Raw genomic sequence first — 27,037 nt, 5'->3', positions numbered from 1 at the left:
GGTCTTTGCTGTTAAACACCAAACTCGTGCAGCCCCACGCAGCTCGCTGAGAGCAGCTCCGGGGAACGGTGGGGACTTGTGAGGGGACACACTGAGGGCTTCAGCTGCTGTGGAGCCGGGGCTACACTTCAGACACCCAGCTCTTTCCCATGGGGCTGCAGCTGCCGTGTCACGGCCATGACGGCCGCCCCGGCCCCGCCGGCCCCTGCCCTGGGAAGCGCTCGCCCGGCCGCCGGAAGCGCTCCCCGCCCGCCGCAGCTAAGATGGCGGTGGACACCGCCACCGAGCTCCTCTTCCTCGATACCTTCAAGCACCAGAGCGCCGAGGTAAGGCGGCGGGGCCCGGCCGCCCGCTTGGCAGAGAGGGAAGGGGCGAAGGAGCGGCCCCGGGGTAGGGTCCCGCCGAGCGGGGGGTTCCTCAGCCTCCTCCCGGCCGGCGGCTCGGGACTGGGGGTAAGGGAGGAGAGGGGAAGGGGACGGGGGTCCGGGGGGCTCCGTGTGCTGGGGCTGCGGGAGAAGGAGCCGGGAGGAGCTGCTGCTGCTTCCCGGAGCTTTATGGAGCGTTTGGGGACCCCTGAGCTTTATGCATAAGAAGCAAAACGAGCGTTTCGACCTAGGTTCAGCAATGGGAGGTTTTACAAATACTTCACTTTGAGTGAGGCTCAATAACTAATATTCAAAGCGAGTAAATACTTTGCTACAGGGAGCATGAGCATCCTTGAAGATGCTGTGTTAAACGGGGTTGCCCGAGGCCTGGTCCTCCTCCCTCTTCAGAAGGGAGAAAGGGGACTATGGAGGTGGGAAATGTAAAGTATAGCATAACATGAAGGAAGCTCCATGCATGGACAGGTATAAGGATGAAAACAAAGTATTTGGAGCTAATGCTATGATTAAAAACAAACCAGAAGTTATTCTGAAGTCCTTTCTAGTGCCACATTCATGGATCACTAAATGTATTTTTAATTCTGCAGTTTAAGACAGCACTGGGTAGGACACAGTAGCCCTTCCTCATCTTCTCCAGCACAGTGCATGCTTTTATTGGACACTTTTTAACTCTGTAGGCTGTTTTCTGGCACTTTCAGTCTTGCCAATGACTTTTTCATAACCAGAACCACACTGAGTTTTTATTAAAAACAAAACAGTTTACGTATGGCAGAAAAGCCACCTTCACGTTAGAATAATTCTCCAGCTAAATGGATCGTGAGTCTTGCTTTGGAACTTGCACTTCTTGAGACGTACCGCTTAGTTTTCTAATAAAATTATTTGTTTGGCTTAGCTGTATAGTTTAATGTCGGTTGGGCAGTTCCACCATACTTTTTTTTTTATATAAAGATGATCTGGAGAAAAAGGAAATTGGATTCAGTTGTGTTGTGATGAGGTTGCTGCGTGGCAGACAAGGCATAGTCCAGGATCCTTTAACCACAAGTCTGTCCCTGGGCTGTGCTGCTGGGGCCACAGCCTCCTTAGCAGCAGCCTTTCTTCGAAGTTTGAGTCCTACAGGCTGTGTACGTTTGTAAAAGGCACAGCAGAGAGCTCCCACAGCCATCGCTCCGCAGGGGTTACAGTCACCCCATTCCTTTAATGAAGTTGTGCCTCCTGTCACAGGCTCCTTTTGTTCTGCCTTCCTGACTGGACGCCTCAGCCCCTGGGACAAGATACTGTATTTGTGCACTAAAAGATGCAGGCACAGATATTTTTTTGTAAATTATAGCAATATGTGTCATAGAGCACAGGCTTACATGTTCCTCTTAAAACTTTACTTGTGACTATTTCTTAAGTTGTTAGCTTTCTAAAAATCTTAGTACCTTCTTGCTTCGTGCTGGTAACTTTGGAGTTTCTTTTGCTTCGTAATCGCGGTGAAGGTTATGTAACTTTTTACTGAAGATAACTTCTTTAATTTTCATTTTTTACTTATGTTGGTAGACGGGTTTTTTTTTTGTTGTTGTTGCTGTTTTGCTAGCGCAGTCTTTGCTAATCCAATTTGCTGGCTGGAAGCTGAGAAGCGTGATTCTGAGCTTCTGTTTGAGAAAGTCTTTATGTTTAAGGTTGGACATATACGTTATATACCTAATAAAATGAATTTAGTGAGAGGAGACTTTCAGCATTAATTGTTTGGTGGTTACTACACAGGAAGTCACAGTGACCTTGTGATTACTTCCTAGTTTGCTCAGGCTTTTAGGAGTGCTGAAGCATAAGATGTCTTTACATTTGCTGTTTCTGTGTTTTAAACAGAAATCTCAGTTTCAAAAGGTTTTCAAATGTTGCAGAATTGGTATATAAATGTCACGTTTTTTTTTGTACAGGTTTAGCAAAACAGATTTGTAGTATCACAATTATTACTAATACTAGGTTTGAAATTTAACATTCCCATATCTTTAACATTAGAACACGCGTGTTTTTTTACATAATAAACTTGATATGGTTTATTTAAAAGGGAACTGTATACTTAGTCTTTCTTTTAATAATTTAAGTTTCAGTTTTTCTCTTTTACCTTCTGTTGAAGAAAAACTGTTTCTGTTTAAAAGATTCTCATAAATAACTGATTATGTAAATAAACCTGTAATGTTGCCTATAAAAAAGTGTCAAATATTTAAATAACTGCCAGAAGATCATTTAAAAATCTCTTCTGTTTAACAGTGTTTAACATTTTGCAGAATTGAATTCTATAATTATTATGATTGCAGCCTTAGTTTGCTTAATAAAGAATATACGAGTATGTTACGTTGCTTCCATTTTACATTTCATCGTTTTTCTTTCTTCTTTGTTTTGTAGCAAAGTACCAATATAGATGTAGTTCGTTTTCCGTGCGTGGTTTACATAAATGAAGTACGTGTCATTCCTCCTGGAGTGAGAGCTCACACAAGTTTGCCTGACAGTAGGGCTTATGGGTAAGTGAAAGATACGGGGTGCCTGATTCAGGAACACCTTCCTATTAGTTTTCCTTCAGCTTGTGTATTTCCATAGAACTTCCTGTCTAAAAAGGTAAAATGCATTTGTGTGTCTGCTGCTCTTGTAATTATTTTGGGGAACCATTTAAACAGTAAAATTTAGAGCTCTTTCCTTGTTAGGCATACTTACTCTGACAAGGAGCTTGATGGGTTTAATTTTTGCCTTTGTTCTGTTTCCAGAGAGACATCCCCACATACATTTCAACTGGACTTGTTTTTCAACAATGTCAGCAAGCCAAGTGCCCCGGTTTTTGATAGGCTGGGGAGGTAAGTACTTTCACAATTACTTCTTGGCTTCATTAGCTACCTTTCTTTTTCTTCTTGAGAAGTTTTGAATGCAGAACATGTACAATAGAAAATCTGTATCTCTTGTACTTTTCTCGTTTGGTCTGCCTTTTGCTAGTTTGTGTTCTCCTTGCCCTTTTGCTCCAGTTTGTATGGGAGGACAGAGGTTTGTGCCTCAAAGATGAGACAATTCTGTTATTTTTAGGCTTACAGAGCCCGAATGTATTGAGGAAACGTGAAAAGAAGTGGTTCTTCACTCTTGTTTTTAGGAGTGTGTATTTGTTCAGTATTTTATTATTGGCAGTTTCTGTAAACATGTTTTATATTAATGTAAAATAATTTTGTGTATTTTACTTAACAGCCTCGAATATGATGAAAATACTTCAATTATTTTCAGACCCAACGCAAAGGTAATGCAATACCATTTAAACCTCCTTTTCTACATGTCTGTCACTTGTGTATAAGCATGGTAATGTGTGGTGTGTTGGAACTGAGTAAAACGTTTATTGTTTAATTTCTTACTCTGAAATCTGCGTGTAGTTCAGATACATACGACTTTAGAGTCTGCGTTATAGACGCTATATAAATTACATGAGTTGTGGGAGACTTGATTGCTTTACAATTCTAATTGAGATTGCCAGAAGTATCCATTACTTATGAGCAAAGATGAATCAGAATGTTACGGCTGCAGGCCACAACGAAGCACATCCTCTTCAGTTCTGTTTAGGTTTATTTCATTCTGATCAGTATGATCAAATGATTGTGACCTATGGTAATGTTTTTGTTCACTAACTGGGTGTATAATATAAGCATGTAAGCTGTATTAGTTAGGCGACATACTGCAAGTAATTGAATACTCTTTAGAGAAAGATTACTTATTGATTGTAATGATTTGATATTTAAAGTTTTCTAACCTGCGTTTTGAAAACTAAGAAGGATACTTCAATGTTCAGTTCTCCATTCTTGCCTTTATGCACATACTGATACAACGATATAAAAATAACTATTTTGAAGTTTTCTCGTGTTGTTTTTAAGTGCTTTTTCTTTCCTTTAAAAAAAAAAACACAGGTCAACACAGATGGATTGGTTCTAAGAGGATGGTACAACTGTCTGACTTTGGCAATATATGGCTCAGTTGACAGAGTAATCAGTCATGACAGAGAATCACCTCCTCCGCCTCCACCTCCGCCGCCTCCTCCCCAGCAACAGCCTGGTTTGAAAAGAAACCCAAAACATGGTAAGCCTTGTGAGATGTAGTTTTTTTTTTTTTAAATCAAAATTACATTATGGCATTTGAAAAGACAGTTCTTTAACGTTTGAGATTTCACTGGCCTTATTTTTCTAGCTTTGTTTGTGTCCATATTCTTGTATTTTTTTAGATTTATGCTGAATGATTTTGAGTAGATTCTTTTCTAGTGCTTTTTTGAGAGTAGATTAATTGTTCTATTGCAAATTACTTAGGATCGCCAAAGTTCAGTAACCTGTATGAACTCATTAATTTTATATGATTATAATACAAAAAATAAGGTTAGAAAAGTATTAATAAAAAGAAAAATTCACAGCTGTAATTAGCTTTCCTTCTGTGGCTTGTATGTAACAGTACACTGCAGAAAAGTGTTTGCTTTGCCTTGGTATTTGAATAGCCATGAATGGAATTCATGAGCAGATTTCTACCTGACTTATGGGTTTAGATTTAAAGTTTTTCAAGGTACAGGTATTGTGCTACAAAATTTGAATAGTTTTTATTGTACAAGAGAGTAGTAGATTAAAATATAATCCCCCCTCCTTTTTTTAAAGTAACTTCTGTTGTTACTGATAATGGAACAGTCTTGTTCCATAGCATTAGAGCCAAAAAAATAGCAATTAACCATGTTAATTTTAATCATTATTATGTTTAAAAACATCTGTAGCGTTAAGAACTACATCAATAAGCAAGGTTATTGTTTACATCAAAAGTGATTTCAGAAAACAGCCTCATGTACTGCAGAGGTAAAATACAGATTAAATAACAGCTGGGAAAAGAAGGTGGTATAGCACTAAAAACCTAAAATGTATTGTTTCTGTTCCTGCAATTCTATTAAATGCAAGCTTTTATTTTCATAATAAATGTAGCTGATGGAGAGAAAGAAGACCAGTTCAATGGCAGTCCTCCAAGACCACAACCTAGGGGACCAAGGACACCTCCAGGGCCGCCGCCTCCTGATGATGATGAGGATGAACCTATGCCAGTGTCAGGTAGAACCAGGCTGTGTTTTATCTGCTGCACCACTGCTTAGTGGAGTCAGAATTGTGAAGTTTCCTGTCTGCTGTTAGTCTGCTGGACAGATTCTATTTTAGGGAAGGGATTTGAAAGAAAATATGTTGGATATGTTAAATTGTATCAATTTAAAAATTAGTAGGTTTAAGAATATCAGTAATTAATTGATATATTCAGTTAACATTGATCATTACGCTGCTTGATCATACTGCTCGTATTTTATAAAATTTTTGTTGCCTCTGTTATGTGTGGTCCTTCCCCTCCATCACTGTTTGCAGCTTCTGCTGAGTCCTCTGGAATCTATAAAGCACTGAGAACTCTTTACATAATTCTTTACAGTCTTGCTGAACTAAGTGATTGTTGCTTGTGTTCTGCCAAAACATTTGAAGATTTTCTTCAAGACGTTCTTTTGCACCTCCACAATGTGTAATGCAAAATTCTAAAACGTTACTGAGCATTCAGTTTCACAGAAGTACTCTAATTTCTTAAACTCTGTATGTTGTTTTTTAGTGGTTGGGGAAAAAGAAGATGATGTGGACCACAGGGAGGATTACTTCGAGCCCATTTCTCCTGATAGAACATCCATTCATCAAGAAAGCCAGTATTCTGATGAGGGAGAAGTGGAAGAAGATCAACCAGAGGAAGGAGATGATGAAGAAGATGTGGATGTTGAGGAGGAGGAGGATGAGGAAGAAGACGATGGGCATACAGTAGAGAGCATTCCTGATGAGGAAGAGGAAGAAGAAGATGAAGACGAAGATGAAGAAGATGGCGAAGAGGAGGAGGAAGGTGAAGGTAAGTGAAGTTACAAAAAGCTGAGGAAAAAATCATTTACTTTTTAAATTTTTGATGGCAGTACTATTACAGTGACTAGGAGTGTAGAGAATTGGGTCTCATTCTGCAATGGTCACTGCACCATTGTGTTCCTTATATATACTTCTGACATCTCTTGAGGAGAACAGTATTTTGCTGAGGAATATTTATTCCCTTATAGTAAATCTTCCTGTCGCTTTCTATAAAAAACAGGAAAACACAGATCTTATAGGTAAGAATGAACATTGGATCTTGTTATCTGATTATTTAAAGAAGTAGGAAAGCTGTGAAGCAAATTATTAGTTAACAGAATTGTTTGTGTAATAATGTCAGTAGTTGCCATCTTGAATTATTCAAAGTTCCTGCTGATGCCTGTGCAAAATCTCAAGCTAGATGTTCAATGATAGATACAATCATAAGAAGAAAACTGGACAATATTTTTATAGTAACGTTTTGTTTTATATATTTTAATGTTTTCGTTTTTCTAAGTGTCTCCCCTGTCACAAAAAATATTCTGTTGGCTGGGGCTTTCACTTAGAGCTGGGGAGAGAAAGGCTTTTGGATGGTAGCATATGATTGTTTTCTAACCAGTAATATTTGTATTAAATAGTTTTTTTATTTAGTTTGAGCAGCCTCTCAGCATTTATGAACTGGATTATCCGTAATTAATTTTATTCCATAACCGAATCCTTTCCTTTTTAGGAGATGATGGATATGAGCAGATTTCAAGTGATGAAGATGGAATTGCTGATCTGGAACGTGAAACATTTAAGTATCCAAGCTTTGATATTGAGTACACTCCTGAGGATCTGGCATCTGTGCCTCCTGTGACATATGAACCTTTTGAAAGGGAGCTTGGACCTCTTTTGTACTTCAGCTGCCCTTACAAGACTGTATTTGAGAATGAAGTTGCAAAAATAAAGGACCAAGACCCAGAAAAAGAAAATTCAGGGGCAGTGGAAGCCTCCGTTAAATTAACTGAACTGCTGGAATTGTATCAAGAGGAAAGGGGTGCAAAGTGGGTGACTGCATTAGAAGAAATTCCGAGTTTAATAGTAAAAGGATTGAGCTATCTGCAGGTTAAAGACACAAAGCAGGACTATATTACTCAGCTGGTAGACTGGACCCTGCAAGCTTTAAACCTTCAGGTAGCTCTCAAGCAGCCCATCGCTTTGAATGTCCGGCAACTCAAAGCTGGGACAAAACTGGTATCATCATTAGGAGAATGTGGGACTCAAGGAATAATGGCACTCTTGCAGGCGGGAGTTATTAATGTATTGTTTGAACTGTTGTTTGCAGACCACGTATCGTCCTCCCTTAAGCTTAATGCTTTTAAAGCTTTGGATAGTGTTATTAGTACGACTGAGGGAATGGAAATGTTTCTAAGAGGTGGCGTAGACGTACATGAAAAAAGTGGTTATCAGAAACTCCTTGAACTCATTCTGTTAGACCAGACGGTGAGAGTAGTCACTGCTGGCTCTGCAATCCTCCAGAAATGTCACTTCTATGAGATTCTGTCGGATATTAAAAAGGTGGTCGATCAGTTAGCCGAGAGCACTCCTCCTCTTCCTAATCACACGGAGACAGAACAGGACCAGGACTTGGCAGGACTTGACAGAACCAACCAAGAATATGAGAACGATGTGGAGGCTCCTATGGATATGGATCACCTTTTGGAATCTTCTAATATAAGCGAAGGAGAGGTGGAAAAACTTGTTAGTCTTCTTGAAGAAATCTTCCATTTGATGGAAACTGCTCCTCATACAATGATTCAGCCACCCGTGAAATCTTTCCCAACGATGGCACGCATTACAGGCCCTCCAGAAAGGGATGATCCTTACCCTGTCCTGTTTAGGTATGGTTCTTGCACGCTCACTTCTCAGAATGTATTTCCTACAGCTCAATACAGATATTTTTAGGGATGACATTGTTGACTGATGCTTTTCTAGATGTTTTACTCTGTATTTGTTGGAAGTTTCTGGATTGTTTTGAGAGAGTTTGATAGTTAATATACTTGCTATATTGTTAGCTTCTGGTCACGCCTACCAGGTGCGTAACAAAAAGTTAACCTCTTGCCGCTGCTGGTAGTGTGCTAGCTCCTCAGTTGCATTCGTAGACCTGGATGGTTGTGCTGGGTGCTGCACAAGTGTGTATTTGAAAGCTGTTATGGATGTAAAGCGTCTTCCCTTTATCGTCTAGGAACGTGTCTATGCATAAGGATGAAAGGAGTCTGGAATTACCTCTATGTGCTGAGCTGGCAAAAGACAAGCCAGCGTGCTGTTCTGTCAGCGAGCTCAGTGTGCCAGAACGTGGGCAGACAAGTTGAGGCCTGTCTTCGTTCAGCCATTTAAAGGATTCCCTGGGTTATTTCTCTGTTAGCAAGTTTCAGGCTAGAAAGTGTTTCTCTAAATGCTAACAGTTTTCTTTGATAGTAACAGTGTACGGTCACAGCTACACGGAAGTATCTGTAAGGAGTCTTCAAATCGCCTCCTACATATGTGGTAATGACTAGTTTCTTACTGCATTAAATGTTTTAAATGCTCTCTTAATGATGGTTCAAATGCAGCAAATTTAATAAGAGATAGGGTGTGGTTTTTGTGGGGCAGATACTTGGTTTTGGTAATCAGTACTTTATATTTAGGGATTTATTTCCTGTAAATATTCCAGCAACTGTGTTATGTATGCTTAAAGTTTTGTACTACTTCATAATTAGTCATTTCTCATCATCCACAGAGCAGTAAGTACTGAGTTAATTTTATATTCTATTATTGTACTGTTATGGCAGATGATTGTAATATTACTGATTATTTTCATGTACTTTTTTTCAGGTATCTTCACAGTCACCATTTCTTGGAATGCATCACTTTGCTACTGTCTATTCCAGTGACAGGTGTGCATCCGGGTGTGCTCCAAGCTATCCGAGACCTCTTGCGTTTCCTGGCGCAGTCCCAGAAGGGTCTCCTGTTCTTTATTTCCGAGTACGAAGCGACGAACTTGTTGATAAGAGCACTTTGTCAGTTTTCCGATCCGGATCAAGAGGAAGGTCTCCAGTCAGATGGTGCAAACGAGGACACCTTTGCCCTGTGGCTCCTGCATTCGACGCAGACGTTACAGTGCATTTCAGAATTGTTTTGCCACTTTCAGCGGTGCACAGCCAGCGAGGAAACCGACCATTCAGATCTGTTGGGAACACTTCACAACCTTTACTTGATCACCTTTAACCCTGTGGGAAGATCTGCTGTGGCTCATGTCTTCAGTCTGGAGAAAAACCTCCAAAGTCTTATTACTTTAATGGAGTACTATTCCAAAGAAGCTTTAGGGTAATTTATATTTGCATTCTTTAGGTTCTTACATTTAAAAGTATCTACCTTTTAAAAAATGATTCAGTATATCTAAAAGAGTTTGTGTTCTTTTAGACCATGATCTTTTTGAAAATATCTTGAGTAGGACAATGTTATTGAAAATCAGGCCTGTCAGTTGTGATCAACTACTTAATGCCCAGAATTTGGGGGGGTCGTCCACAAAGGTGTTGTGATATAGGTCAGACATTGGTTTATATGAAAAAAAAAAATCAGTTGGTAGGCATTTTTCATTGAAGTGTAAGATTTCACCTTGAAAAGAGCAGAAGATTTGGCTGGGGAAACCGGATTCTGCACTCTCCTCAGAGGTGGGAATCTCTCAGTTTACGAAGTTCTTATATGTGTTTAAAAACATTATTTTTTTTCTGGACGAGCAGTCTTACTGTTTCAGATAGCAGTGCTTTTAAAACAAGATTTTAAAAATGGAAACAAAGTTATGGGAAAAAGATCTGTTGGCTAGTTGACTCTAGTCAGTATTCTCAGGTCTCTTTTGTGGATGATAAAGTAAACGTAAATGAAAGCTTTCTCTTTTCACAAAGCACGGGAGATTTTTTTTAATAATCATATGGAGAAAGCCTTACTGAAGGTTAAAGTTCTGTAGGTAGATTTTTAGGGGTCAGAGAAAGAAAATGTAAGAAATACCCAGTTGCATTAGCTGAGATCTAAAGGAAGCTCTTATCGTTGTTCCAGAGACTCGAAGTCTAAGAAGTCAGTTGCTTACAATTATGCCTGCATCCTTGTTTTGCTGGTGGTTCAGTCTTCTAGTGATGTCCAAATGCTGGAGCAGCACTCGGCGCCTTTGCTGAAGCTTTGTAAGGCAGACGAAAATAACACCAAATTGCAAGGTACAGCGTGTGTCATTATCAACTGAATTGTTTGAATGTATGGAAGAAACCTTTTATATGTGGGTAATTGGTACTTCACAATCATCTGGTTTGGATAATGTATATAATGAAATTCCTTTTCCAGCTGCATCTGATTAGTTGAGTCACAGAGATGATGTGTAATTTTTTTCCCCCTGTTAATGAGAGTTAAGTAGGAAATTCTGTATAGTTAAACTATTTTTCAAGCAATAATAACTACCATGAATTTTGGATAATTACAGGAAGTTTGAAATTATTTCTGTGTTGAAAATAACTTAGGAGAGCAAATTTCAGTAAAAATGGGCTAACTAGTTAGCGAGCAGACTCTTTTCTTTTCTTTTTCTTGGTGATGTAGGCTTATGTGTATATATACTAATAAATATTCCTGGGACTGTTTTTTGGCAGCTGGGCCAACTGGCATGGAATGGTCAGGTCTCTGTTAGTAAATCTTTTGACTTCCAAATTGTGCCTTGGGATATTCCTTCGTTTGTGTTGACTCGCATGTCAGACCCAGATCATTTGGAATGGAGGAGATCGGAGAGAGCCTGCTGGAGACCATTCTGGCACCTGAGCCTGAAGCTGCAGGGTTGTGCTCTGCACTGCTTAACTGATGTGTGTACGTGTGCCAGCAATTTCTCCCAAAACTTTAACGCTCCAACAGAAATCAGAATTCTTCAAAAATTTAGTTTAATTTCTCCTTCTGTCATTCTTTTATATCTTTTCATCTTATCTGATCAGACTATTCCATGAGAAGGGGAACTAGTTTATTAAAACAGATCATGAAATCAATCTGAGAACAGTAGTCAATTCGTAGCCATTCAACCTTTGAACCTTCTGATTATTCTACCTATTTTCAGAAATAATGGGTTTTGAAACTTGAAATCTCTTCTCCCAAGGATTGGGACATTCAGATTATTCTGGACTGAGAGAGAATCTGTTAATGTCTAAAGACTTCCAGAGAGGATAAGTCTTACTAGTGCAGATACTGGCTACGTTTGGGCATTTAATAGGATGTTCATTTTCAGTTTGTAATAACCTACTACGTATAACCTTAAGGGAATGCGTCCTTGTTCTTAATGGCTTTTTATTTATCTGACGGTGGGGCCCTTACTGTCTTTTAGAAAATGTTTAATTATAAATAACACACATAATAAGCTGAAAATTGAGAGTTCAAGTTGAGTTGAGCAAAATTTTGTCCATATACATAACTGTTCTAAAGTCTTGCTTTTGTTGATGATTTTCAACTGGCTACAGGTACGATGTTTGCCTCATGGATTTCACACTTGGACTTAGTACCCTTTGTGTAAATTAAGTGCTTAAGGTTTTATGTTCATAGATGCCCTGACAAGTTATTTGATTAACTATAGGTAATCTTTTTTTCTCCCTGCAGAGCTCAGCAAGTGGCTTGAACCTTTGAAAAATCTTAGATTTGAAATAAATTGTATTCCAAATCTCATTGAATATATCAAACAGGTTAGTAAAATACAGATAGATGCTATCTTTTAGTTGTGCTCTGTAGGCTTATGCTTTTTTGTCATTTGATATTTTATATTACGTACGTACTAACATTTAAAAGTATTATGTAAAATACATGTTTTTATTAAAGCTTACAATCTAAGCCAGCTCTTGCTCTCAGTTATATATGTTGAAAAAAAACCTGCAGGTAACTGAGTACAAAACCTAGCGGAACCCCCTGGGAACCTAGGGCCAAGAGATTATTAGCCTGAAGAGGGATCAGCGTAGGAGCTTGAGTTCTCAGCTGCCAGATCCTGGGGAGTAATTCTTCAGGCAGAGACAAGTTGCTCTTCCAACTGTATTGAGCAGGCAGCAAGGCCGAATACAGGATACTTTTTCAACAGAACATCTGAAAGGGGCTTCCAGCTGTTTTCTCCTGAAGTTAGCTCCCAGAGGATACTTCTTTGCTTCAATAGATACCACTGAAATACTTCCATTCCCTTCAATAGAGGCTGATATTAGTCAGTGAATGATAAAGGTATAAATGTGTGTGTTTATGTTTGTAGGTATATAATATATTTATAAATTTTAAACACTAATTGTGTTTTGTCCGTAACTAATTTTCCAAGGCTTGTTCTAGTGGACTTGTTGATACATTGGTCCTGTAGTCTCTTTAGAGCTCTTTGTATAGCTGCAGATTATCAGAATTAGTGTGTAGCAGACCTGTTTTCAAAAAAGTGGAAAAAGAATGGCATTAAGATGTGTCTTCTGGAAGTCATGTTAAATTTGCTTGTCTGTGTAGTTAAGCATCTTTGTTCATATAACAATCTGATAGCTGTTCTTTCATTCTAGTCAGAATATTAAGCTAGTAATATATTTGTCATAAAGTCCTTCCTTGTAATACATGTTCATTTTTTAAATTTTGTTTTTAAGAATATTGACAGTTTGATGACCCCGGATGGAGTTGGCCTTCCTACAGCCCTTCGTGTTCTGTGTCACGTAGCATGTCCACCACCTATGGTAGAAGGTATGGTAAATGTGTTTGTACCGTTCAACACAGAAATCTTAATTTTCTGAGTTTCTTACTTAAAAATGTCCCAAGTGTAACTGTGATTTCCCAGGAGGAATTAGGCATACAGAGATGGTTTTTTTTTTTTTTTTTTCCTGTACAGGTCAACAGAAAGACCTGAAATGGAATCTTGCAGTTATTCAGCTCTTCTCTTCCGAGGGAATGGACACCTTCATTCGGGTCCTGCAGAAGCTGAACAGCATCCTCATTCAGCCTTGGCGACTCCACGTCAACATGGGCACCACGCTTCACAGAGTTACAACTATTTCCATGGCCCGCTGTACGCTGACACTCCTTAAAACCATGCTAACAGAACTCTTGCGGGGCGGATCGTTTGAGTTTAAGGACATGCGCGTTCCGTCGGCGCTCGTTTCTTTACACATGCTCCTGTGTTCTATCCCCCTCTCGGGCCGCTTAGATAGCGATGAGCAGAAAATTCAGAATGACATTGTTGACATCTTACTGACTTTTACGCAGGGCGTTAATGAAAAACTTACAATTTCAGAAGAAACTTTGGCAAACAATACTTGGTCTTTAATGCTAAAGGAAGTTCTCTCCTCAATTTTGAGAATTCCTGAGGGTTTTTTCTCTGGACTCATACTTCTTTCAGAACTGTTGCCTCTTCCACTGCCCATGCAGACAACTCAGGTATAACTTAGATTTATTTACTTTTTGAAGAATTCTTATTATGCATAACCTTTAGACCATTTTTCACCATTTTCTTAGCTGTAGAAAGAACAGATACATGAAAGGGTGGATTAAAATTTTTCTAAAGCATTTATATTGACATAGATTCTTTGGAGATATGTTTCTAATGGGGGAAAAAAAACCACAAATATTCTTATTTGGAGGATTTTTTTTAAGTTAAGCTATATGTTGTTGTTCTGTCCCTTGTCAGATTATCTAGATTTACGTTGTATTACTTAAATGGTTGGCTAGGAAACCTCTGAATTTAACCCTGAATGCCAAATTCAGTTTATTAAGGCATGGATCTCGAATTTGTGATCTTTAAGTGTAAAAGATGTCACAACCCATGCTCCCAAAGGAGTTAGGAATACCTAATTTGTGGAACTGTGCCCTGTCATTTAGTGATACTAATGAAAATGGCATTGCATGTTTATGATGAGGGCAATATTAGTGCTTAGTATTTTTTTATACCTTGTGGTACAATTCAATTTTTATGATAAAAGTTGAGAGGAAAAACCTCCTGTTCTTCTGTTCCTGCAGGTAATCGAGCCACATGATATTTCAGTGGCACTTAACACCAGGAAGCTGTGGAGCATGCACCTTCACGTTCAAGCCAAACTGATCCAAGAGATAGTTAGATCCTTCTCTGGTTCATCTTGCCAGCCTATTCAGCATATGTTGAGACGTATTTGTGTTCAGCTGTGTGACTTGGCTTCGCCTACCGCTCTTCTTATCATGAGGACTGTATTGGACCTGATTGTAGAAGACCTGCAAAGGTATTTTGGCTTTCCATTGCAAAGATTTCTTTAATGGACTACTAAATTCGACCAGGTTCTGTGCAGTAGATTTAGCAGGAGAAAAACACTTTCATTCTGTTCATAACATAAGTAGTATTTCTGAATTCTCAGTCCAGTTCTATATGCCATGTTCTGATACTGCTTTATGTGGCCAACAAACCATGTCATACGGGTATTCAGTTTCACATTATGTGAATGGAAAATATTTTAGGAAGGCTTTTTTCAGGTTGTCCCTACAAAGCCTTATCTATTCAGTGAACTTCTACACGACTTGTTTGAAATAAATAATAAAAGTAGATGTGTTATCAGTAGAGGTAAAATTTATTTTACTGGGATTTGCCGTAAAATCCTGATCAAATAGGAACAGGAAAACACGTAGATACCTGTAAGCTGGAGGAAGTTGAAGACTACCATGTCGGAGAGCATTGAAGCAATGAGTACTGTTTATTTAAAATCCTGTTTATTTGCATATAATTAGATAACTGTGTAAAAGCATATTTATCTACATATAGTTAGATGCTATGGTGTGTTACATGCATAGTTAATTTGTGATGCAACTGAAAGACGTTTAGTGAAAGTTAAACAGCTTTTAAAAAGTACATGAAAGTGTAAGTTTATATACATTAGGTGTTTGTTTAAAATGTGGAATTATGACTCCTGTAATGAGTATTTTTATAGCTTTTTTAGATCATTTTTGAGCAGCTTTTCCTATGTATTCAACATGCATTGATACCCTTTCAGCAACACAGAAGATAAAGAGAAACAATACACTGGACAAACCACTCGATTGCTTGCTTTATTGGATGCCCTGGCTTCAAACAAAGCCTGTAAATTGGCTATTTTGCATCTTATCAACGGAACTACTAAAGGTGATGAAAAGTATGCAGAAGTTTTCCAGGAGCTCCTGGCTCTAATGCGGTCAGCTGGAGACAACGTCACTCACCAACAGAGTGCTGAATATGTAACCTCTCTTCTGCAGTCCCTCTGCGATCAGGTATTTTATACATTAATGCATAATGTGTGTTGACACTTTTGGGAGAAACATTAAAGCAGGTTATTCTTAGGTGCCTGTGGTTGGTTGTTTGTTTCCTGAGGGGGAAAAATCCATCAACATTTTTGAAATACAAAAAGTAAAAATTTGTGTATAGTTGGCTGCTTTGACAGACTTGTTGCCAGGCTTTTTGTTCTTGAACGTAAATCTTTTAATTTGACATCTCTTTTGCACCGTGCGCGCTATTCTGGTAGCTCATTAGAGACCAAGAGCTGACTGGCACGCAGACTGGCCGTCCTCTTAGCTGAGGGATGTTATTTCTCCTCACGGGGAAATTCTAGAACGTGGGCCACTGGCAAAACGTGTGCTGTCACTATTCACCTCTTACTTAGTTGAATAAGTATCTGTGTTTTAGCTGTCTGAAACCTCTTAAACATATGTTGCAAATCTGAAGATATGTATGATAGGCTGCTGACACTGTTAAAAAAACAACAACAAAAAAAAACACCAAAAAACCCACAACAAATCACACAAGAAAACTACAACAAAACACACAGTCTACTAGAACAGAGTAAGAAATATTACCTGAAAACTGATTCATGGACTAGCCCAGGTGTATTCTTGTTAGTTGTATGCATATATTTGCATGTCATTATCTGTCTTAGTGCTTGCATGTATTTTTTTGGTTTAGTGCATTTATACATCATCATACAAATGATGGCTGAGTGCTGTTGGTCGGTAGAGATCAGTCAGCCATTTGCCATTTGCATATAAACATCCATTTGCATATAAACAAGAGCTCTTTGCCTATGCAAATGCATTGTGAAAGTCGATCTTGTTTTATGCCACATAAAATATGAAGGGGATAGTAGAGCTTAAACTTCCTAGGTATTGCTTAAAACCTCTGAATTTGGATGAATGTTTTGAGATTGAGGGACAGTTTGACTCAGTAAGCAAGAAGCTGAATGCAAAGCTAAGATACTATTCAGTTACTCTGTGGCATTTAGTTGTCTTTGCCATCACCTCTCACCCTTTGAAGCTTTTATGTTTTTAAAAATCAGTAACGGTTTGTAACCCTTGACAGAACCAAATTAAAAAGGATACACTGGATTAGTGTTTTGCTGCGCAGTAATAATGTCAACTGCTTGAATAAGCTGATAAAGGGGTAGTGAAAGAACCTAGTGTTGCTGACATAATGTATGGTTTATGCTTATTGCTGGTATGTCAAACGCAGCTATGTGTATTTTACTGTGTGTAATAATTACTTTTTGTAGGATATTGCCCTCATTTTGCCAAGTTCATCAGAAGGCTCTGTGTCTGAATTAGAGCAGCTTTCCAATTCCTTACCAAACAAGGATCTGATGCCGTTAATTTGTGACTGCTTAATGGAAACATTAACCAATTCTGAGAGCAGTTACAGTTGTCTGCTGACATGTATCCGAACAATGATGTTCCTTACAGAGCACGACTATGGCTTCTATCACTTAAAGAGGTACGGTATCTTAAGATATCTCTGACAGCTTAAAGGTGTTAAAAACTTCTGCAATGGGAAATCAGATGTCTAGAAAGATTTAGAAGTCTTATAAATGTCTTGCTTCTCTGTCTAGGAGTCTCAGGTATAATATGGGAATATAAAATAGTGTGCTAGAATGACAACGTTTAGTGAGAATCCTTAAGACTTCACTGTTTAAAAATGCAGAAAAATAACATTGGGAAGAACGCTTACTTTTAATAACCAAGTGATCATATTTCTGGTATAAAAGAGTTTCTAAACACTGAGTTCACTCCTTGGTCACTGTGAAGAAAAAGTGCTGAAGCTCTTTTCACTTCCCCTACAAAAAGTATAAGTATCTTTTAGTGGAGTCTGTTGCATGCAGCACACTGAGTGGGGGATCGCTGTATTTAGCAGGAAATGCTGAAGACAAGGCACCTGAACTTTCACTTCTCTTTTGAAGCTTCAGTGTTTTACTCAGGTGTATTTTTCATGTGTTTTTTTTATCTTTTTCACGTGAGATTTACCCATCATTTCTGTAGTGGGCACACAGGAGCACTTTCTTTTAAGAAGCAAATAAGTATTGAAAAAAGGCTTGTCTTCCTCCAACCTTGAGATGGGGGGAAATGGATTAGAATGAGATACAGTGCTTGTGTCCTTTCCTTTTCAGTAAAGCAATAGATACAGCTATCGTCTGAAGCACTGAAGCGTTGTATATCTTTTCCTCTATTTTAAGGGAATTCAGTTTGCCCTTCTCTGGAATGTCTTGACCACCAGGGCTTTTGAAATGGGGATTTTTTTTGACTTCTATTAAGTCCTCTCTTTTTTGAACAGAGTGTATACATACAAGGGACAGTACTATGTTTTTTTTTACACTTTTTTCCCTGTCCTATATTTGGACCCGTTTCTGCCTATCAAAAGTGAGGTGCAGAGAGGCAAGAAGGGTGTGAGGTTCCTGAAAATAAAAAGGTAGCACCTGGAGCCTTGCCAATAAAAAGCTGCTCAAAACAGTCTTCTAAGGGATGTTACAGAGCTCTGCTGCTCAGACTTGAACAAGGTACACAGCCTGTAAATGAAAAATAAGTAGGTTAAAGATGCTGTCGTTTCTATGCCTCCCAAATGCCTATCTGTCAGCTTCAGTGCATGGCCGTGCTGGTTTTTGTTTTTGATTGTTTCTAGTTTTGCTCCTGCAGTTAGGCATCATGGGATGCAGTGAAACTGCAAGCACAATCCTGCTTTATATATAAGGCACTTGTGTGAGCAAAAGCTTCTGTACTCCTATGCCTTTTCCCTCACAAGATGGAAATGCAATTTCAGGCAGGTTTTCAAGATACTGCTGTAGTGTGTGTAGCTGTGTACATGCAGGCTGAAATACCTGCGCACAGCCCTGGAGAGAACAACAGTGGGATAGAGAGAGAGCTCCAGCTTTGTAATCAAGACCCAACTTGATAATTATCAAATGTACCAAATTTATTTTGCAATGTATGTTGTTTTCTTATGATAAGTTACAGCGGGGTGGTCACAATGTATGCACTAAAAGTGTTTTTTCTCTATTTATGATAAAACAGCTCCCTAAGAAAACACAGCAGTGCTCTGTACACTGTATTAAAGCGAGTAATCACCAGTTTCAGCAAAGACACAGGTGAACTAGCCTCTTCTTTCTTGGATTTTATGCGACAGCTTCTAAACTCGGATACACTGGTGAGTGAGTATGTATTGAATACTTAGACAAATTCAGCTGCATTTCTCTGAAATTGCAGGGTGAGATGCATTTGGGAACTACGATCTCAAAAAGCAGATGACTGTTTAGATTGCTGCGTATGGCTTTTCTATCAGTAGTGTTAGTGCCATCTTCATTTTGTAATGAAATCTGTGAAAGCTGGGCAGAACATATGTTTAATAAATAAGAGCTTCCTTTCAGTAGGAAAAAATGGCATATTGATTCTTTAGGAGAAAAGTGCAGTTATTTATTTTCAAGCTACAAATGAAGTATTTCAAGAAGTCACGCTGGCAATAAAAAAAAAAAGGCCCTAGCAAGCATTTCAAGTGCTAGCTCTGTGCAGAAAATATATCTATGTAATTGGTGAAACTGTGAATTAGTTGTACTGGCTTTCCTAGGGGAATAGTGTGCTGTTGCATCCAGGTTCTGATTTGATGCGGATGTGTTAGAGAGTAGCTGTATCAACATGTAGCATGGAAAATATGCCAAACATAATGCAGTAGTATATAAAAACTACTAACAAGTAGTACAGAAAGAAGTTTAAAATAATTGTTAGTTCTCTGATACGACCCTCAGCTTATATGGGAAAGGATTGGATTCATCTTGATGCAGCATTTGAACTAGCCTGTGGAAGTGTACTTAATTTAAAAATGTTTTGCGTTATATGCAGAATAATCAGAAGAAATTACTCTTGCTTTGTTCGATTTCTCTAATATAAATTTGAACTCTAAGGTGTCTGCCATCCAGAAGTATAATAAATATTTAACTATACTTGTTTCCCACCCCTCATGTTTTCCAGGGATGCTGTGGAGATGACGGAAGCCTTATGGAAGTAGATGGATCTCATCCAGGCAGAACGCTGGGTCTGACCACTGCGGAGTTAAAACATCTACTGCAGAGCAAAGAGGAAACCCCAGAGAACCTATTGCTTGATCTGGAGAAACATGTTATGGTAAAAAGATTTGGATAATCAGGTTCATGTTGCAATCTGGTATCTGACTCTGATTTTAGAACAATATAGACCATCACTTCCTAATGAGAAGGATGCACATTTCTGTAGCATACTTTGCAGAATTGGTAATAGCTGTTGCTGTTTTAAGAAGTTTCAGGTAGGGTTGGGATCCCCTTGTGCTGAGAGTATTTACACACCATAAAAGCATAGACAACTAATTGTGTGAGAAAAGGCAGCAAATGCACACAAGAGAGCACTGGCTACTGCTGAGAAGGTTGTTAATGTAATAAAGCACAAGGAATCCTGTTTCATGTAGTATTTTTTAAATAATTAACAAAAAATATATGTTTGAGGAGAGGAACAAATTTTGTCTTGATATGTTGACTTAGGATCGTTCTAAGGAAGACGATGGCCTTGAATCCTTGCTGGACAACATCGTTGGAGTCAGGCAAATGTTGGAATCGGCGGGTGATTCTTGTCCACTGAGCGACCAAGATGTGGAGCCTATTCTTTCTGCACCAGACTCTCTTCAGAATTTGTTTAACAACAGGTAAAGCAGATAAATGTGTGGGCGTACAGCCTGTAATTTATTTAATAGAATGCAATAATTTATGCATTTTATATTACAAACAGGATCTCAATAGAAGAGCTGTTGCTACTCCCTACTAGTCCCAGTGTATTTAATTTCATAAAACTATCAAGGATAAGGCAGCAATATTTCACTGTATTTCTGTGGTGCTGCACATGCTTGCATTTGGTCGTAGTTCATAATCCAGTAGGCATCAGACATCAGACATCTGTCTTATTGCAGGACTACGTACGTGTTGGCAGATGTGATGGACGACCAGCTGAAGCCCATGTGGTTCTCACCCTTTCAGGCTGAAGAAATAGAGACTGATCTGGATATGGTAAGGGCCTTCATTAATGTTATTGAAGGGGATTTAAAAATCAGGGTTAACCTGAGCTAGTAGCGTCAGAGATTCATGTGGCCGAGTGGGTTGGCTTCCTTTGCTCACCCCTGTAAATTGACATAGACACAGGGGGGCTGGCATTTGTTAAAGGTTGTCATCAAACGCCTTCAAGTTCACATGGAAGTGGACAAAGAATTGGCACCTTCCACAGTGTCCTGACATAGGAGGCAGTCGTCTCCATCAGAGGAGCAGTTGCTGCATCAGTCCTAACCTGCTTTTGTGTTGCTGCTGGGTCTTTTCAGTAATTTGCGTTAAGCTTAAACAAGGAATCTGATTTACCTTCTCTTTTTCTTGCTTACCTTCTGTCCTTGCAGTGATGTTCAACCAGCCTGATAGCTATACTTTGTTTCAAAATCTTTGCTCTGATGTGACAAAAGTGGGGAAAAAAAGACAGTAGTAAATGGAAGAAACTATATACACAAGGAGTCTTCGCAGTACTTGAAACATAATTTTTGTAATATGAACTTTAAATGTAACTTTGAAAAATATACAACAACTAAAAATAACTCTTTATAAACTAAGCTGTCGTTAATGGCTTAGCTTCTTATGTGGGGAATGGTTACTTTCTGTTGACTTCATTGCCTTCCTTCTTTTTTAGTTTTACTTTTTAATATTCACTTCCGAAGACACTTGTATTTTATTTTTTAAGCAAAACCCAAACTGTTCATTCCCATATAAAAGCAGCACTGATAAATTTTTGGGACTGTAGCTTAAGAGTGCTCTACTGTAAGTCATTTAGTGACAAGACGGGCATTCAAACTTGAAAGTTTAGCCCTTAACTTAGAACCTTTAAGACAATTTTGCTGCAGTTCTGCTGCTCTTTTTGTTTTATTTCTGCTGCTTTTTTTGAGCCACGCTACTGCATTAAAAGGGAGAGGATGCTCTAGCAGAAGGACCTCCAGAGTAGGTTTGGGACCCTCGCTGAATCTCATCCATCCTGGTGCAGCATGTTTTCTTCTTCAGAGGTGCTAGTGATGATTGTTGTGATAAAACCACCCTCTATTACTGCAGGTGAAAGTTGACTTAATCGAGCTGTCAGAGAAGGGCTGCAGTGACTTTGACTTGCAAGCTGAGTTGGAGAGGTCATTTTTGTCAGAACCATCATCCCCTGGTCGGACAAAAACCACAAAAGGTTTCAAACTTGGCAAGCACAAGCATGAGACCTTCATAACTTCAAGGTAAGATGAGTTCAATGAGTAAATAGTATGTTCAGCACTGTTTTGTGTATTCTCAAAACATTGAATACCTTTTAAATGACGTTTCCAATATGAAGAATATTTGATTTTCAGTAAGAATATTTTTTTCTGTTAACTAAAAAAAAACATTGTTTGTCACGGCAGTGGAAAATCTGAATACATAGAGCCTGCAAAGAGAGCTCATGTCGTGCCGCCACCGAGAGGAAGAGGCAGGGGAGGATTTGGACAAGGGATTCGACCACATGATATCTTCCGTCAGAGGAAGCAGAACACCAGCAGACCACCCTCCATGCACGTGGATGATTTTGTTGCTGCGGAGAGCAAAGAAGTCGTCACTCCAGATGGGATACCACCAGCCAAAAGGCCACCCAAAGTGTCACAGAAAATTTCTTCACGTGGTGGGTTCTCAGGGAATCGTGGAGGACGGGGAGCTTTTCACAGTCAGAACAGGTTCTTTACCCCACCCGCTTCAAAAGGTATGTTTGCTCTTTTATTAGAGTTGTAGTAAATGAATGCTTAAAATGCTTCAGTAATGCTAGCCCAATCTTCCAGCAATTAATCACCCCAGCATGTGATGTTTTTGACCCAGTGTATCTGGGAAGGAAAGAAGTTGTTTGGTGCTTAAAAAAAAAAAAAAAAAAGGTTCTCTCATGTGCTGTGGAATTGAACTAAACTCTCCTCTCCCCTTCTCTCTTACAAAAAGAGCTGTTTCCTTTCTGATGTCATGGTCCTGTGTATAGCAACTGTTGGAGTGTTTCAGAGATGCAGTCAGAAAAATACAAAGCCCTTTCTCACATTTTTGATGGGGTAGTTCCTGAAATCAAACCTCAAAATACATCTCTGGATTTAAATGGGGCTTGAATAAACGGATGGAAGATTCTGACAAGAGCAAGGCGCAGTTTGATTGAACCTGGAGATTCTAGCTACAGAGTGTCAAGTTCTTTCATATACAGAGAAGGCTGCATTCCTTTCCTTTCCATCTGGCAATTAAGACAAGTCTGCACAGTGGAAACAAAATATTTTAATTTAGAAAAGTTATAAATAGTAGGATTTACTTTACTACAAACAGTGCTATGGATACTTTAAGGTAAAGTGTAGGATTATTTACCTTAAAGTATAGGGGTCTATCTTAGTACACTAGATAATGTGATTCTTTTTTAAACTTGAGATCATGTCTGAAAAGTAGATATTGTACTATGCACAGAAAATACCTTACACTTTGAGTTAAAATACTGATGGTATGTTGATGCAGAGTAGTTTTATCTGTCTGAATTATGTAAATATTGTTTACCCACCCTGAGTATCGTGAAAGATTAAAATGAAGAAAATGAGAGATTTGCTCAAGAGCGTGCGTTTTTTCTCTCCCCATATCTAGGAAATTACAGTCGCCGTGAAGGCGCTCGAGGCTCAAGTTGGAGCGCCCAGAGTACGCCCAGAGGAACCTACAATGACAGTAGAGGTGGTCAAAGCAATTTTAACAGGGGTCCACTGCCACCACTGAGACCATTAAGTTCAGCAGGTACATGGTATTCATATGGGCATCGAACTATAGAAAATTCCTTGAATTTCATTTTTGCTTTACAAATGAAACCGTGCAAGGATGCTGCAGACACCTTGAAATTCAGCAAATGCTTTAAGCATATATGAACAGTTGTCACTGAGACTGTCAAATCCGTACTTTCCTAAGAACTGTCCTGTAATCCATAAGACTTGCTGAATTGAACGCTTGAGCGCAGAACCTTAATTTTGCAATCGGTTTTTTGCGGTTCAGTTGTCTTCGTAACTACGCAGTAGTTATAGAGCCAATCAAAACAAAAGTGCTTGCCTAAAAGAAAGGTGAAAATTAAGAGGAGAAAACAGACCCGGTTCGTGTCTCGTCTTGATTTTGTTTCTCATGCTTTCACAGCACCTGCTACGCCTAGGCTTTTTTTTTTTTTCCAACTGAGTATACTTTTCTTTGCTTTAAGGCTACCGACCGAGTCCTCGCGATCGTGCTTCCAGAGGCCGGGGAGGAATTGGACCATCTTGGACAAGTGCTAATAGTAGTAGCAGTGGTGGCTCAAGAGGAAAGTTTGTTAGTGGAGGCAGTGGAAGAGGTCGTCATGTACGTTCCTTCACGCGATAAAATGAGACCTAACGGAACAGCCCAACCTTGTGGACTTCTGTGAGATGACAAAGAAAACGGAGGCACTAAAGGACCAATTCAGAGTTGGTGGGATCTGGAGGACACCAAGAGAATATTTTTGTCTGAAGAAAAGTTTTTGTTTGATACAAGACTTGAAATTTCAATAAAATTCAAGACTTTTTGTGTACAATTGTATATTTTTTGTTCCTTTTGAAAGGATGTTTTAATTTTTTCGTGGACAGTAGACAACATTCAGTAAAGAACCTCGCTGAGTTGACTTGAAGGACTTTTAAAAAAAAATTCATTGTGCCAAAAGAAAGGTACACGTGTTTTGTGTGTGACTTATTACTGCAAGAAGATTAAAAATATATATATGTAAGGCAATTCTATTTTTTTTCTCTCAGGTTTAGAGCCACTAGCCCTTTTTTTAGCCAATCTCAGTTGTTAATGGTTGAGGTACATCTGAGAGCAGTTGAAGTAGCAGGTGATAGAAGATTGACTGAAACGAATTAATCTGTGAAAGAACGCAAACATAATTGTAATTTATATGGGGTTTGTTGTATGTTTTTGGTAACATGATTAGACGCTTGGATAAGATCTTGCTCCTGTTAAAATTTGTAGAAAATCTGTCATTGACCTCAGTGAGAATAAGAGAACGTTCTAGTACTTGCTTTACAACTCCAGGTCATGCATTAGGAGCGTGTCATTGTGTTGGAAAACAGATTATGTATGCTTTGAGGTTAAAACGGTGAGATACCCATCCTCTGAGAGTCTGCAGTTAATGATGGCTGCCTGCCTATCTGCTGACTGAAGTAGTTGAGGAGAGGGCACAGACATGGAAAGCCAACCGACCATGTAGCGAAGCAGTAAAGCTAAACTTTCCCTTTAAATAGATGGTTTGGATTTTTGTTTCTGTAATGTTTAGATGCATTGCAAAGAGGAAAAACTTCTGAGAAGCAGGAATTCATGAAGAGATGTTACCAGTAGATCCAGCTCTAAATTTACTTTCATGTTATACTTGTGTTCCTTTGAGCTCCGTGGGATTTCTTAGAAGTAACCAGTTCTCAATCACCTTTTACTGCATTTTTGGATGGGGTGAGGAGTGGTAGTTCTTACTGAAGGCCATACACCATTTTTATTTTGATTTTTTTACAAGCTCCGCTGTTAGCTGAGCTTGATTTTCACTTATGCTTTGGTTTCTTGACATTATGAAAGTGCTATAAAGGGGTTGTCTTCTGCTTAAATAAGGCCCAGTTATAGTGTCCTTAATCTTAACTTACTCTTGGGCAGCTAGCCTGCTTAGTATCATAAACTTTAACAACCTATTTCAAGTGTTTCTAAAATACGATCATACTTCAGATCGGATTTTTTTTAGCTTTTTGCTGGTTGGCTAAATAAAGATGTGTTCTATTGGAACCGTTTTGTGCATGCTTTCTCTGAGGAGACTCTGGGGCATAACGTCCCCCAGTTTGAGAGCTGTGCACAGGCAGTTGGCGTAGCCTATGAACGTGGTAAGCTTCTGCTGATGGACTGGGTGCAGTGAAAGGGAATAATGCTGGTTCACAAAGGTATGTATTTTAACGCTGTTTAAAATGACATGAACAAAAATCAAATTTCTAAAATTCTAAAAATAACACAAAGATGTAATTTCACTAATAATGCAATTGTAATGACTAAAATGGGTGGAGCTCTCAGACATTACAGGTATTAATGCTATTTTTTTAAGGAGCACTGCATAAATATTTTTCAAGCTAACTTGCTCCTTTAGACCATGTGTTTAACCTTTAGACCATGTGTTTAAGGTTCTTTAATTCTTTTTGGAAACTTTACTGTGTTTGAAACTAGCAGGGATATGAATCATTTGTTTTCTGTCAGGGAATTTGAAATGAAAAGTGTCAGGCATGGAATAAATATGTAAATATATAGTATTTGTTCTTGAAAGTTTAAAATATATGGCATGTCACACTAATCATTTTCAAACTAGGAGGAAGTAAAGGGTTGCTTAAGTTGTTTAAGATGTATGCAATCTGTAAATTTAGTCAAACTGGAAAAAGAAGTATGTGTCTTAATGCATTTAGTTCTGTAGCCCTTCACTGCAAAGCGGTTCTTTTCCTGGATAAATTCAACTTGAAATAATGCTGTTTAAAACTGAGTTCTTTGGTTTGACTCTTAAAACTGGAATCCTTCCATGATTAAGTAACATTCTAAGCATTAAATTTTGCTTTTCATACCATGTCCAAAAAGAAATGATCAAGTTCTGTTTCCTAAATGGAGTGCTGGAAGCTAATAACAATGCCAAACTACTGTTTAGTGAACCTTACGCTTACCCAATGAGCAAAACACTTGGGAAGAGCAAGTAACGTAGAACCCATCTACCGTGTGATACAATTCTTCCTCCTACAGTCCTGGGGCTGAGTACCCAGATCTGGTGCCAGCGAGTGCGTGGTAGGGAAAGAAGATGGTCAATAAAGGCTGTTCTGGCTGAAAGGGCAAGAATTGCCTTGGTTCAGTTAACGTCACAGTCAAGCACAGACAAATGCAGTTTATGGGATAATGGTGAGACAAGTTGTGTACACTTTATTTCCAAAATGTTCTAGCAGCTATGCAGTATTTCTGCATGTTCCAGTCTCTGTTCTCTACCCTCTGAAGGCCAAATACTAAGCAAGTTGTCTGCAACGATCTGTGCTACTGTCCGTAGTTATCACATGCAAGCTTTCAGCCTTCCCCTCCTGACTACTTCCTATCAGGTAAAAGAATACGCTTGGGACAGTTAATGCAGAGTACTGTAGGCAACTAAGTCATGCTCTAGAGTGCCCTGTATCCTAACCAGTAATGCATCTCAAAAATACACCTTCTGAAGTGAAAATTCTAGAGTACCATGCTGTTTTCCTATTCTTATGTGTCCATATATATTCTTACAGAGTGTGTGAAAAACTGGCATTAACGATGAGATCTCTGATGAATGGTGAATTGATTTTTTTTCCCCTTTGTGTCAGTTTATTTTCATGCTGTCTGTGCAGGACTGGACCATTGTATTCTTGCAGTCTAGGAGTTGTCA

General features: G+C 38.8%; 1 protein-coding gene across 1 annotated transcript; it reads left to right on the top strand.

The window, feature by feature from the left end:
- The first annotated feature begins 166 nt into the window (after positions 1 to 166).
- On the top strand, positions 167 to 26,115 carry VIRMA (vir like m6A methyltransferase associated). The gene is made up of 24 exons (XM_048075279.2): positions 167 to 326; positions 2,772 to 2,887; positions 3,128 to 3,214; positions 3,594 to 3,642; positions 4,301 to 4,469; positions 5,345 to 5,467; positions 6,000 to 6,284; positions 7,005 to 8,157; positions 9,131 to 9,622; positions 10,352 to 10,506; positions 11,915 to 11,997; positions 12,913 to 13,006; positions 13,152 to 13,696; positions 14,276 to 14,511; positions 15,274 to 15,526; positions 16,798 to 17,015; positions 18,584 to 18,716; positions 19,535 to 19,687; positions 20,077 to 20,237; positions 20,499 to 20,595; positions 21,670 to 21,836; positions 21,999 to 22,330; positions 23,230 to 23,373; positions 23,822 to 26,115. Exons 1-24 carry the CDS (start codon positions 264 to 266, stop codon positions 23,977 to 23,979), a joined length of 5,466 nt encoding a protein of 1,821 aa, XP_047931236.1. The 5' UTR covers positions 167 to 263; the 3' UTR covers positions 23,980 to 26,115.
- The last annotated feature ends 922 nt before the right edge of the window (positions 26,116 to 27,037 follow it).

Source organism: Anser cygnoides, chromosome 2 (assembly GCF_040182565.1).
Source record: "Anser cygnoides isolate HZ-2024a breed goose chromosome 2, Taihu_goose_T2T_genome, whole genome shotgun sequence".
Lineage (NCBI taxonomy): Eukaryota > Metazoa > Chordata > Aves > Anseriformes > Anatidae > Anser > Anser cygnoides.
Note: the sequence above shows the minus strand (reverse complement) of the source record. Positions and strands in the feature narration are given on the sequence as shown.

Bases quoted from the DNA above. Each gene is read 5' to 3' on its own strand.
- VIRMA (XM_048075279.2), top strand. From the start codon at position 264: ATGGCGGTGGACACCGCCACCGAGCTCCTCTTCCTCGATACCTTCAAG. The intron at 17,016-18,583 runs GTACGGTATCTT...ATGATAAAACAG, and splicing joins GGCTTCTATCACTTAAAGAG to CTCCCTAAGAAAACACAGCA. The intron at 18,717-19,534 runs GTGAGTGAGTAT...CATGTTTTCCAG, and splicing joins TTCTAAACTCGGATACACTG to GGATGCTGTGGAGATGACGG.